This window comes from Malaya genurostris, chromosome 1 (genome assembly GCF_030247185.1).
Source record: "Malaya genurostris strain Urasoe2022 chromosome 1, Malgen_1.1, whole genome shotgun sequence".
Classification (NCBI taxonomy): Eukaryota; Metazoa; Arthropoda; class Insecta; order Diptera; family Culicidae; genus Malaya; species Malaya genurostris.
The window spans coordinates 23,157,088-23,170,704 of NC_080570.1; the positions used below are offsets into that span (position 1 = coordinate 23,157,088).

The following is a 13,617-nucleotide window of genomic DNA, read 5'->3' on the forward strand; positions in this document are numbered from 1 at the left end:
GTTTGCTCACTGCTGACCATAAAACGAGAACTTGTTGATTATTCTGAGCGGTATTTGGCCATGTTTAAACGTAACAAACCGGAATTTTTGCATCGATATCTAACAATGGATGAAACATGGATTCATCACTTCACTCCTTAATCAAATCGATCGTCATCTGAGTGGACAGCAACTGATCAACCTCGTCCAAAGCGCCAAAAGTACAAAATCGGCTGAAAAGGTTATGGCCTCGATATTTTGGGATGTGCGTGGTGTAATATTTATCGACTATTTTGAGAAAGAAAATACCATTAACAGTAAATATTACATAGCGTTATTAGAGCGTTTGAAGGCTGAAATTGCAAAGAAATGACCGCATATGGTAAAGATTTTTTTTTTTTGTTTCGTCAATACAACGCACCGTCAATCAAAACAATAGGAAAACTACAAGAATTGAACCTCGAATTATACCGTATTCGCCAGATTTGGCTCTCAGCGACTACTGGTTGTTCGCAAATGGTTATCGCTGAAATTGAGGCCTAAAGTTTGCTTCATTTAGAATTGGAACAAACTTTTGCTCGTATTGAGGCGCTCCTGGTAGACGGATTTGGAAGTTCTTGGCGTCCACGTGTCGGAAATTTTGTCACAGTGAAAATAACTAAAAAGATTGCCCTGTATGTGTTTCCAGCATCAAGGAGCGATATATGTATGAAACTGTTGAGTGTGAGGCGACTTGCAATTTTTACATTCGAACGATGAACTTCTGATGAACTTTTAAACTGTAAACAAGTACACGTCGACTGTCAAAACAAGTTCATTCTGTTCATTTTTGTGAGGTTATGTCATGTTCGTGCAAAACCTAATAGTGGTTTTCAGCTGAACATAGAATGCGACGGAATCGTCGCAGAATAGCGAAATAATGAGCGTCAGAACCACAGATGAAAGGTTTGCAGATTCGTATGTAAATTTCCAATTTCGTATGTTAGCAGACTTTGCAATCAAGCAGACTTTTTTTTGCAGATTTTCGAAGTCCAATTTAATGACTTTTGCTATTACTTTAGTTTTTTTTTGTTTTTCACGTCATATTTTAAATATTCAGCTCGCATAAGAGCATTTCTAGTACGCAGACGCCCAAAATTTTACCTGGCATCTCTGCCAGAATATTGGACAGTTGTTTTAACCCCTTCGCTATCTGTTGTATTGAGATTAACAAGCATGAGAGTCACAAGAAAAATTAATCGGCTGGTAGATTGAGGTCAATTGCAGTTTCAACTGGTAAAATTCCTTAGCGACAAGTTATTTCATTGTTCATGGAAAACATCAACAAATGGATATCTGTCAAAGACGACCAGCTTTTTAGAGTGGAAGATTTACGATTTTTTGTAATAGTTTATTTTTATAGTTAAAATCGACAATGTTTCGAATAAAGCACGACGATTTGAAGACCAAGGCGTCGAATAATACATATTATGTCAAATAAATGCACACGCTTACAAAATCCGTGCAAGTTGTAGCCGATGGCAGATCACAAACGCATTATCAAAATGAGTTCATTATGATTTAAGCAAAGATTGTGATTTAAGTTTCTTAATAATTATTCTGCTAATAGAAATTTGTCATTATAACGGTCAATTAAAAAAATATTTTTTCGATTCAACCCCACGAATCGATGGGAATGACAGTTTCGCAATTTTTGCGGCATTTTGTCACTTTCTTATCGCATCGCAATCTTATCTAGCCGACAGTGAAAGAAAATTACAATATTCCACATTCCACCACCTGCCTGTGTACGCAGCGGCTACAGTGTTGCCATATTTACAGACTATTTCATAACTTTATGCCGAGAGAAAAATATTTTTTAATTAACATTTTTAGGTTCGGTGTTTGATTCGAAATAAACGTGAAAAATGTTTTGATGAATCCATTTTTGTTTATTATCTATTAACGTTCAAAAACTATTAATTGAGCATACTTCTGCTGTTGATTTTATTTTTTGCTCTGTTTTTTTTATCCACTCCTGTCTTCAAATGAGCTACAAATCGCTTCATTAAAAAATGTTTAAATTGCATATTTGTTATTCAAAGGAAAATTTGTTATTCACACAATTCTCAGGCATACGAGATAGCAACAAATAGTTGTCAACTTTTTCCACCTCAACGTATCTTTATGGTAGTTATATCCAAGGTACAAACAATTCTTCTTTTTCAATTTGGAGAATGTAACTTTAAAAGAAATCTAGCTATTATACTTCATTAACATTCCTACAGTTTGACTTTCTCTTTACTACTTTGATGACGGTCTACGGCGGCATTCCGTTGAGTTGTTCCGGAGTTATGCTTTTACGTTAATATCAACTTACATCTATTTTGATTGCCATGGAATCATAGACAAGATAGCAAAAAATACTCTTGTATCTACTGTTTAATTCTCTTTCAAATTTTTAAATGAATGCTTGGTTATTAATACAGAAAATTAGCATCACAGCGTCGGGTCATTCCAAAACGCTCAACTAGCCAATAAAACTCGCAATTTTTCTAACTTTTCCATTCACTCATTCTCTAGCATCTTTTGCCGGGGCGCACATAAACTGCACTTAAAATGAAGTGAAAATAATATTCATTAAACCATCAACCTTCTCTATGCAGCATCGGGTTTATTTTCTCCAAACTCATTTGTAGGAAAAATAGTTACTCATAATGAGACGAAGTGGCTGCCAAAAAGAAACCATTATAATTCGCACACGTTCACACCAAATCATCATCATCATCATCATCATCATCATCATCATCATCATCATCATCATCGTGGTCATCAACGTCAGCAACACCATCGCCCCCGATTAGTGCACGGAACCGTTATCAGCAGCCGGATGCTGGGTGAAACCACCATCATAACAATTAAATTTAATTCAACCACCCTTTCGAGCAAGGAGCGTTTCAGTTATCCTTTCTAATTTTCGCCAACGATTTCTTTCTCGCCTGCTGCGGTGGAAGCGCTGCCAGAAAGCAAAAAAAAAAACAATAAGTACTTGGAAAACTGGAAGGCTTCTCAGTTCCGTCCGTTTTCTTTCTCGAAAACGTTGCTCCCGGGCTAGATAAGCCGCAGCTGAAGCTGGTGCATGGCGTGGCGGGCCGGGGCGGACTCAGCGGGCGGACCCCGGTTCACGACGGGGACAAAGGAACAACCGGCCGGCCGGAAACGCCATTAAAAACAAAGCCAATTGGTCATTTTGCTCCGGGGCGAAAAGCAATTTAGTGGTGAATAGAACGGAAGGATGCCTTCCTGGGAACGGGCCGTGTTTCGAACGTCTTTCCCGTGGCTGCGGTGCAACGATAGTTCAGAAGTCAGTTGGCTTGCGGTGGCATGATGTTAACTGCTTTACACGACTGGCCGCATCTGATGAGTTTATATGAAAGTTTCTATTGGTTCTCGCATTTGCCCAGCTGGTTTTCCCTTTGAGGTTTTCCAGAACAGTTCAAAGCTGGTGAAATTACCTAAGTTTGCTTTTTTTTTAATCGCTTCAAACTTGTGTACATTGTTTTCGCTGATTCTTGCGGAACTTCTAGGAAATTGCTCCAAAGTCGTTTTTGCTTGAAGCCAGTTTTATATCGGATTTGTTCACACCTCCGTTGATGGGTGCGAATCTAATGACAGTTGTTCAAACGACAGACCTATCCAATCCAAAGGTTTCCCAAACGAAAACGACACAAGTTACACATTTTCAAATACACATGCAAAGGTACTTACGTCAACTTTAATCCCCGTAAAGGGAAATATCTTTGCCGGGGGGTTCTCGAACGGCGAGTACCGGTAGAACTCCAGCGTTCCCCGGTACCACTTGACGGAGTAGAGCGGGGCGCCCTCCATTTCGTACTGGCAGTGAAGCTGTGCTTCCTGGCCCCGTCGAACCCAGGGCGGTTTGATGACCAGCGACAGGTTCCGTAGGCCCGGGGTGGCCGCTGTAACAACAGGAAAAAAAAGGAGAAATAAATAAACGAAATCTATAATCATCACATCGCAATCGACCGGGGATAACCGAATACTAAATGAACCGGCCTCCTGTCACGACGCCATCTTGATGAGATCAAAATCGGAACTTCAAAATCAGCTGATTGCATCGTAAACAAACAAACAGTAATACATTTCTTTTACGAGTTTACCTGGTTTAGTGCACGAAAATTAGTGAATTTTGGGTCGACTCTCTCACAATAACTTGTCGGTTTACCTACAATACATCAGACAGTGTTTTGGGACATCAAATGGAGATAATTTTCACAATTTGAGAATCGCGATGAGTATCAAAACATCGCAGTGTTTGGGGCTCGGAACGCGAGGGGCTCAACGTAATCGGTATACTTTCAAATGGTTGGTGCTCACATACCGGTGTCAAATGGGTGAAAATGAACCGACACCAAGCGCCAGCAAATTTATGTTTATTTTTACGTAATTTTTCCCCACTCGAGTCCCTATACATGGGAAATCGATTGGTGAAACGGACCGAAACTTTCTCTGTTTTTTTTGTATTCATCCCCGACATCGGCATGCGGAGATCAGCCTGTCACAAAATTTTTCCCGCTGTCAAGAGCCGTAACTGAGCACCGACGACGACGATTACGACGTTAGCATTCACAAGATTATCAGATTTCATTGCCTTTTGAGCTCGTTTACCCATCCTTTAACGGAAAAGGGAAATGAATTCAGCGGATTGCTTTCGTAAACTTCGCTCCTGGATAGCGCTTCCGGTTGTCGAGAAGGGTTAGATCCTGTCCCAGTTTGCTTTGTTTTTGTTTTTCATTTTCTGTGAACTTTTTTGAGTACGCCGTATCGAAACCATTGAAAGGTGTATCAAAAGTTCAGTGGAAGGAAATGAATGCAAATACTTTGATCACATTCAGCATTAACTGATAAATCTGAAGCTTTAATGACAGTAATTGAATCGTAGAGTCGTACTGACGTTGATCTGAATTCGGTTTGGAACAAAACTCTCACCATGAGACTGTACATCATACGTGTAGATTTAGAAAACAATGATTGGGCCACGATCAACCTTCACACGGTATTTCCGGGCTCAATTCTCGATAGAGCAACGAAAGTCTAGCTTTTTGATTTGAAGAAATTGATTTCTGGGTTCTTCGACAATGTTTTAGATTTCTCAAATCCAATAACTAGTGTAGAAAATAAGTTTTCCTTTTACCTCTCTAACTGTTTTTCCTGGTTGATCGAATTCATTTGGCAAGCCTACAGAACTACTTAGGCTGGCTCGAGTGCAGAGATGCCAGATATTTTCATAGAAAATCTGTATTCATTGTATAAAAAAATCTGTATTAATCTGTATTCACTAATAAAATGAAATTCTTACAACAAAATGATGCTAAGATAATATTCTAATAGATTGTGGTTGTGGTTGTGGGCGCTCACAAGAATATTCAACGACGAAGTTTCATTTTTTTATCCACAAAAATTGAATTGTAATCCCATATATTTATTTAGTTAGAAATTGGTGACTTTATAATTTGACATGGAATTTCAACGCCCAATATGCAACGTCAAGTCGGTTCATACCACTCTCAGTTTGACAGTAAATTTTCATGATGCCATTACTTCCTTGAATAAAGTATTGTCTCTGAGCGTATCTTTTTCCAATAAATCATCTTTTCTGTTAGTTTTTCATTCATTTGGCTTCTCCAATATATTTTTTCACTAAGTCATGGCAAAAAAATTGAATATCAGTTCAAATTGGTTTCAAATTATAATATAAATGGATTTAACAGATTTTCATATTAATTTGTGATCGTCACTGAAATCAAAAAGTTAATTCTTTCTTAATTTTTGTGAGATCTGTATAAATCTGTATTCAATTGAGTAAATCTGTATAAAATCTGTACTCTGTATTAAATCTGTATGAGCATGTAAAAATCTGTATAATACAGATAAATCTGTATAAATGGCATCTCTGCTCGAGTGGTTATTTTGATGTTGTAGAAAAGACCCTGCTTGAAAGCATGGTTATTTTTGACAGATCGATGGTTTTTTGCCGACACTGAAAAAAATCTTGCAAAGAAAATTCTAATACCAATACTTTAGTCAAAATTATTTCCAGTGCCAAATAAACCCAAATAACTTTCCATCCGTCAAACTTTGAAATGGGCTGCAGTTTTAGTGAAATTTAACTACTCGACACAAAATAACCACTCAAGTGTAAGATTGTTACCAAAAGTTAAAATTAACTGCGAAATGGTTCACAGCCTTAAAATACGTTTTATTGGAGCAACCAGGAGAACGAGTACTTCTTCTCCAGTATTGCCAATCCTCCCCCATTTTGCACATTTTCTGAGTCCCATAAGAACTATGCAAAGTTTAAGCTCGATCAGTGCAACAATATGGGATTTAATAAGGGAAAATGAAATTTTTACAAACAAAATGAGTAACTATAAATAACTCATTACAAAAAAAGACTGGTGGGTAATGTCAGAGACATAAACGGATGAAGTGAATACGAATAAAATGAATGATTCAATTTCTTCGATATTGAAGAATGTGAATTTGGGACTTGGTTTTCCTGAACCAAATTTTGAAACCGACTGCTAGAACTGAATTTTGAATCTGAATACTCAAATTTGATGCTAGGTTCAGGAACAGAGCTCCGAAGCTGAATTGTAGAACATAATTCTGGATTGCTGAACTGATTACTGAATCTGTGTTGTGGAACTAAATTCAAGACCAGGATTTTGGCTTGGCACAGAATTTTTAATCTGAATCTTAGTAATGTACTCTGAACCTATATTCTACAGCTGAGTGTTAGCTACAGACTTCCGGTTCAGGATTCAGTTTTAAAATTCGGTTCCCGAACTCAGCTCCGAAATTCAAATTAATTTAGTTCAAAAATGTTCAGATTCTTTTTTCTGATTTCGGTTATTCTTCTAGATTGTAGAACTGAATTATTGAACCAAATTATAATCCTGCACTGGACTAAATTCTGAACATGGGTTTTGTAGTGTATTTTGAAACTGAGTTCTGGATATACAATCAAATTTTGAATCTGAATTATAATCCTAGATTTATGTCTGAAGGTTCTGAATCCAGTTTCAGGATTCTGATACTGAATTCTGAATTCCGGACATCAATTTCGAAACTGAATTCTGGCCTGATACGCATCTTTAGCTCCAGAATTCAGTTTCAAAATTCAGATCTAAGTCCAGAATTCATGTCTGAAATTTAGTTCTAGAGCCCAGGTCTGAAATGGAAACCATGATCTCAGTTCCAGAATACAGGCGCAGAATCAAGTTCTAAAATTCGGTTTCAGCTACATATTCAGAATTTCAGAACTTTTTCACTTATGAAATAGTTAGGAAAAATGCAATTCAAATTAGAATTATTTGTGGTTACCTCATGCTACTGAAAGTTCTATCAGACTGTAAACCTTCACTAAACTAATTATGTTCACTTCCGATTTGTTTATTTCAACAGATAAGTTATTCCAAAAGTTCTTTAAATGACAAATTACAGCCCTTTGAAAGTTTGATTTTGTGGATGTTCCCAATCTTTGTTCCATTTTCGTTGTATTTTTCTCCAATGCAAACGACCAGTAGCTGTAGGATGACACAATCGCTCTTGTTTTAAGTGAAACTTACACTGCAAACGATGTACAAAAAACCGTCACGCAGCTGAACTGAATACTTGATTCTGCATCTGGAACTAAATTCTGAAATTTTATTTAGAAACAGAATTCTCGATACTGGTACTAGAACTGAGCTGTGGACAACAAACCGAAATGATGCACTTGCTTCACTTACTGTTCAGTCAACTGCGCAGACAAGAACGAAATATATCAAGTGTTAACCTTTTTTTACCTATCCAGTAGGTAACGCAGAAATGAAATGTTGCTTACTACATCAAAACCCTTCGGCTCAGGTACGAGAAAGGCAAATACACGTCATAAGTTTTCTTCTTTGATACCAAACATTTCAGGAAATTTTAGTTTTGAATAATTTGTGATTATGTCATACAACTGAAAATGTTATCATAAATTGATGATCATATTTCAGATGGTATGTAGCAAAACTGATGTTGATACGTTAGATACAACAAGAGATACGATCAAAAACTTATCACTCTCTCAGAGAGTAAATTTTGAAAAAGCGCCCCATAGTAAAGTAAGTCGTTAAATTTTCGTTAAATTTTCTACGAAATTAATACATGCGCTGATTTTTAGAGTCTATGGGTTGATCTCCAGCCTATTTTTTTTGTAAAAAGTTCATTTTCCCATACTAAATCCCATACAAACTTGAAACCTAGAGCGCAAAAATATAGTTTTACCGATCGAGCTAAAATTTTACATACCTCTAATAGGACCCAAATGGAACACGAAAGGCTTGGTGGAGCCGAAATCAAAATTTCGTCCCACCCTAATGCATATATCGAAAGTAGTTTCGCCGAATGACATTCCGCAGAAACACTAATTTCGCTGTAAAGCGACAGAATCTTATAGTTGTCATATTGAAATTGATTTCAAATAAAGCAAACTGAAAGATGTTAGTATTCACACTCAAGCATACATCTGAAATACTGTCTATTTTAAACAACGGGTTAAACCATTTTCCTATGCTTTACTTTAAAAGAGTATTTTCTTGATTGAACTTGAAAAATTTCATTTCATTTAGAAGTTGGTCTTGTTATGCTTAGGTCGCATAATCGATTTTTGTTTTCTTCAAGTTTCGTATCTGACTTTTCAGCGTATTAATTTTTTTGTTATTGAGCAATTCCATCCAGAAACAAAATCGAGAAAATGAAAATTTCATTAGTCAGGATGGAGAATTTCCTCTCTGAATTTATTATTTTTGAAATCCGCATGGAATTTTGAATAAATTATTTTTGAGCATCAAGACGATACGAGCAGTTGTTTTCGAGATATTTTGCAAAAAATCAAAGCAATATCATTGGTTTATATTTATTACAGATTCAACAAGGGAGTAACCGTCATATTGAAAAAAAACCTGCTCTTAGGTATTCAGATCAAGTACCAAAAAATAGGTTACCGCGTTCGTTTTGTTTTCCGCTGGTATGAAACTTTACCAAAGGTATACAAAATTATCTACACTCATCTATTAATGTGCATTTTTGAAATACAAAGCGTCAGTGTGAAAACTACCATCAACAAACTATAACATTCAGTGAGTGTAATTTGATGACGGGAAAATATCATTGTTGTAGACCTTTTCGTGATAACGGAGAATCCTGTTCGTCTAAGTGTCGTAAAGTAACAGTTAGCATTTTTGAACAGTTTGCTTCCAAGCAGTTCGCAATTACTGTGAATACTACAATGCAACCTTGCGACTCATGTCGAGCACAGCAACTGGCTACGAGCGACAACGAGATGCCAGATTATACGACAACTTTGCCAGCAACAGTGGGAAGTAATTCCGCTAGCTACTTCGCGATATGATTTAGAAGTTCCAAAATAATAATCTAGCGGAAGATTTGAGGAATCAAAATGCTGAGGTATTCAATAAAGGTATTTCTGGAAACAATGTATCTCCTACAGCAGTTGGAGAGCTTAGGTCTGACAACTATCGTCAAGAAAAGTATTCCAAAATCGTTGAATCGTCACACAGTTCAGACTGCAGCATTTGACAAAAACGTTAAAAAATTAAAGTCTGTTCCAATGACGATTCAATGTGAATAAATAAACGGTTTCACTGACAAAGGAATTGGTTAAAGAAGAAGGAGTACCCGCTTGCGAGGAATTCTGGCAACCGTCAGAAGGCTGGCTGCATTCCGGCTGCTGTCAAAATTGTTCAGGCGAAATTGCGTCATTATCGTCATTGTCTTTCATATGTACTTTTTATTGAAAAAATAAAACCAAGACGCTAATAATGTTAAACCGGTTCTGCCAATCTTGTATGGCAAAAATTCGACAGAAACAGAACCGTTAATAACCGCTAGGCGAAATTCTCTGCCAGAAACGGTTGTTGCATTGTTGCCAGATTTTTGCCGAAATTCTGGCAGAGTTCCGGCAAAAATGTCTGCCAGACATAGCCAGCCGTCTGGGGGGAAATCTGCCCGCCGCGTACAAGTGGGTATTGGCTGTTTCTACACGAAGCCGCAAAACAACCTAATTTTTAGTACATTCCGTTCAATTTGGGGGTTCCATAAGTAGTTTCCATAAGGCATGTCCAAAATAGTTTATGAGCTATACCTACTCAATGGCAAGTTTTATTTACTTTACAGTTGAGTTGTATTGACTAAAGTCAGGTTGATACGGTTTACTTGAATTTAGCATATTGAACAAAACTCTCGCTGTTGGGTGGTTTTGCTCTTTGTATTTTAGCAACAATGGAAGGAGCGAATGGAGAATAGATTCAAAAGAACTCAAAATTAAGTAAAAAAAGGTTAAATAATACGTAATTTTTATTTTCCGTGTACTACTTCTCCAGTGTTGCCAATCTTCTCCCATTTTATTCATTTTCGTGCTAATTTTAATTTAGATTTGTAATGAAAATTTTATTTCATAACATATGTTAACCCCTACGACAAGACGAGACAGCTGGCTTCTTACGCTTATTTTTTTCGCTTTCCATGGGCCTTGCTGAATTATTAATGATGGTTGACTGTATCCCACTTGTACGCGGTGGACAGATTTCCCCCGAGATGGCTGGCTATGTCTACCAGCCATTTTTGCCAGAATTCTACAACAATGCAACAACCGTTTCCGGCAGAGAATTTCGCCTAGCGATTATTAACGGTTCTGTTTCTGTTGAATTCTTGCCATGCAATAATGGCAGAACCGTTTTGAATCGGTTCTACATTTATAGCGTCTTGATTTCATTTTTTCAATAAAAAGTATATATGAAAGGCAAAAAGTTGTTGCCCTAAATATATACTAATTATGGAAAATGTTGTTGCCAATAACATTGCTTTCTCACTACCAAACATCCCCATAATTCAATCTCATTTACCTCGTCTCAAGATTCGTTTTTTGTATGTACATGTGGGATTGACGAACATCAAATGAAGTCGAATAAAAAAAAAGAAGGAAGAGAAAAATGAACAAGACACATACGGCGAGAGAATGACGCAATTTCGCCTGGATAATTTTGACAGTAGCCGGAATGCAGCCAGCCTTCTGACGGTTGCCAGAATTCCTCACAAGGGGGATGTGACTAGCGACATTCATAGTGCAGCCAATTTCTTTTGTATATTATTGCATGTTATTCACATTCCATAATTATAATAATAATACTCATCATGTTAACAAAAATTTCATCGTCTTTTGTGTGTTTGTGGCTGTATCGATGTAAGCTTTAACTGTGAAGTAGTCACTGATATGACTTATTTTTACATGCTTTGAATTGTGAATGTAAGTGAGTCGTGACACTCCTTTTATGTATTTTTTTCTAAGTATGTAGGTTAACCCACGATGCAAAGCGAAACTTGACAGATCGCAAGGAGCCGTAGGACGGAGCTCCAATCATGTGATTCTAGTAGAAAAATGGCATACATTTGCAGAAAGCAGTTTCACCGATAGGGTCATTTCGCCGAATGCTATTTCACCGAAAGAGTCATTTCGCTGTAAGGCGACAGAATCTTACAGCTGTCATATTGAAATTGATTTCGAATAAAACAAAATAAAAGATGAAATTTCATGAATCCAAAATCGTCTGAAATTTTACATAACAGGTAAATTATTTTCCCATGGTTTGATTGCATTGAACTTTCGAAATTGTTATTTAGAAGTTAGCCTAATGTTGTGCTTAGGTCACATAACCGATTTTAGTTTCCTTTACGTTTCGTTTCTGACTCTTTACCGCATAAATTGTTGTTTGTTATTTGCAGAACACTTTTCGTTTGGAACCGCAGTGCTACTTCAAAAAGGAGCGAAAGACTGTTAGAAACTAGATGCAGTTCAAGGTAATCCCGTGTTATGTAGCGAGGATAGTGACCAAGATAGCAGTGCTAAGTTTAATGAAAATAACTTTACGAAAAACTCGAAAATTTGCCTTCGATAAAAAATAAACTTGAGTCCATATTTGCTCTTCATTCTGTATAAATTCAACTTGAAAAAAGAAAGTTAGGGAATCACTGGTTAATAGCAAATCGAATAATCAATTGAAAATATGCTAAATAACTCGACTAATGAGACGCGACGAGCCCAATCGGCGAAAACGTAAAGCTGCTAGCTGCGGTCTTGCACAGGAACTCGAAACAATCTGAAAAGTCCGCCCCATCGTCCGCATTCATCCAAATAATCATCCGGTATGACAAATTGTCAAATTATCTCAACGTCTTATTCGTCATCCAAGGTGTTTTACCTTTCACCAACCGCTATTATTTTAAATGAACAAAACATCAGCGAACGCCCCGACGGTCCCTTCCATCACCTTTTTCACCACTGCTGATTATTTCGCCATCATAATCCGGCCAGGATCTGACCGGTGATAGGAAGTTTTTCTTTCTTTCTCTCTCTTCTTCAGCCGTCTTTCAAATCTGCGCTCAGAACATCAAATTTATTTTATTCAAAAGTCATGTCTTGTTTATCTTGGAGCTTCCTCCTAGCCTGGCGGGATTACGCTTGTCGGTCTAGGGGACCCGACCAATCATTGGTCGGGTCATCAGATTGCTGGTAGGATAGGAGATGATGAGGTAGAAAGACGCCTAAAAAACATAAGAAGAAAAGTTCAGTTCGAAGGTCGCAACCATGACCATGGAGCGTGACGTTCGCGTGACTTCAAGCTAGATGTCGAATCCAAGATACGGCGAAGAATTTGTAAAATATTCAAAATTCTCCGCTCTGGCCGAATTCATAATCTCGGGGGCAAGCGCGGCGCTGCTCACTCTTTAAGAGCAAACTTTACCCCAATTGAGATTATGATGTTTTTTTCCTCTTCTGCCCAGCTTACCATTTTAAATCAGGGTTGATTTTCTTTTCGCTTTGAGTTTTATACTAAGCACAGAATCGAAAAACTTTTCAGCGTTCCAGCAATTTGCAGTGAAACACTTCTATTCCATTTTCTCATCAACCCACATGCTAGGAGCAACAATATTTTGACAAATTGCCAGCTTTCGTCTGGCTCCAGTGAATCCGTCCTGTCTTGTAGTACTTTCGTAATGGTTTTTTTGTCGTGAATACGACTTACTTTACTATGGGGCGCCTTTTCAAAATTTACCTTCTGAGAGAGTGATAAGTTTTTGATCGTGAATATCTCATGTTATATCTAATGAATCAACATAATTCTTGCTACATGCCATCGGAAATATGATCACAATTTTATGATAAAACTTTCAGTTGTGTGACATATTCTTAAATAGTTCACAATTAAACTTTTCTGAAATGTTTGGTATAAACGAGTATCAAAGAGGATAATTCATATGGCGCGTTTGCCTTTCTCGTATTTTGAAAGCTCATAGCTCAGTGATCTGTAGAAGGATTTATATAATCTAACTACCAATAGAATCGAAAATATTCAACTTGAACGTGTATTACAACAATATTGAAGTTTTTCAATAGTACACTATTGAAAAACCTGTTTGATTTAACCCATGACAGCACCAGCCAATCAGAACGCGAGATGTCTGTATCTATACAAGAGCATCCATATAAAAGTTGAATGGTTCACTTTTCCTATCATTTGCTGAGCAACT

The 13,617-nt window shown here is 37.2% G+C and overlaps 1 protein-coding gene across 4 annotated transcripts in view; it reads right to left on the reverse strand.

The window, feature by feature from the left end:
- LOC131434820 (uncharacterized) overlaps nt 1-13,617 on the reverse strand; it is a 424,990-nt gene that overhangs the window by 358,796 nt on the left and 52,577 nt on the right. For all 4 annotated transcript variants that reach the window (XR_009230406.1, XR_009230403.1, XR_009230404.1 and 1 more), the window contains exon 3: nt 3,727-3,938. Coding sequence is in view for 1 of the 4 variants with exons in the window: in XM_058601990.1 (XP_058457973.1) it covers nt 3,727-3,938 (212 nt within the window). In the remaining 3 variants the exon portion in view is untranslated. The remainder of the gene's footprint in view (nt 1-3,726; nt 3,939-13,617) is intronic.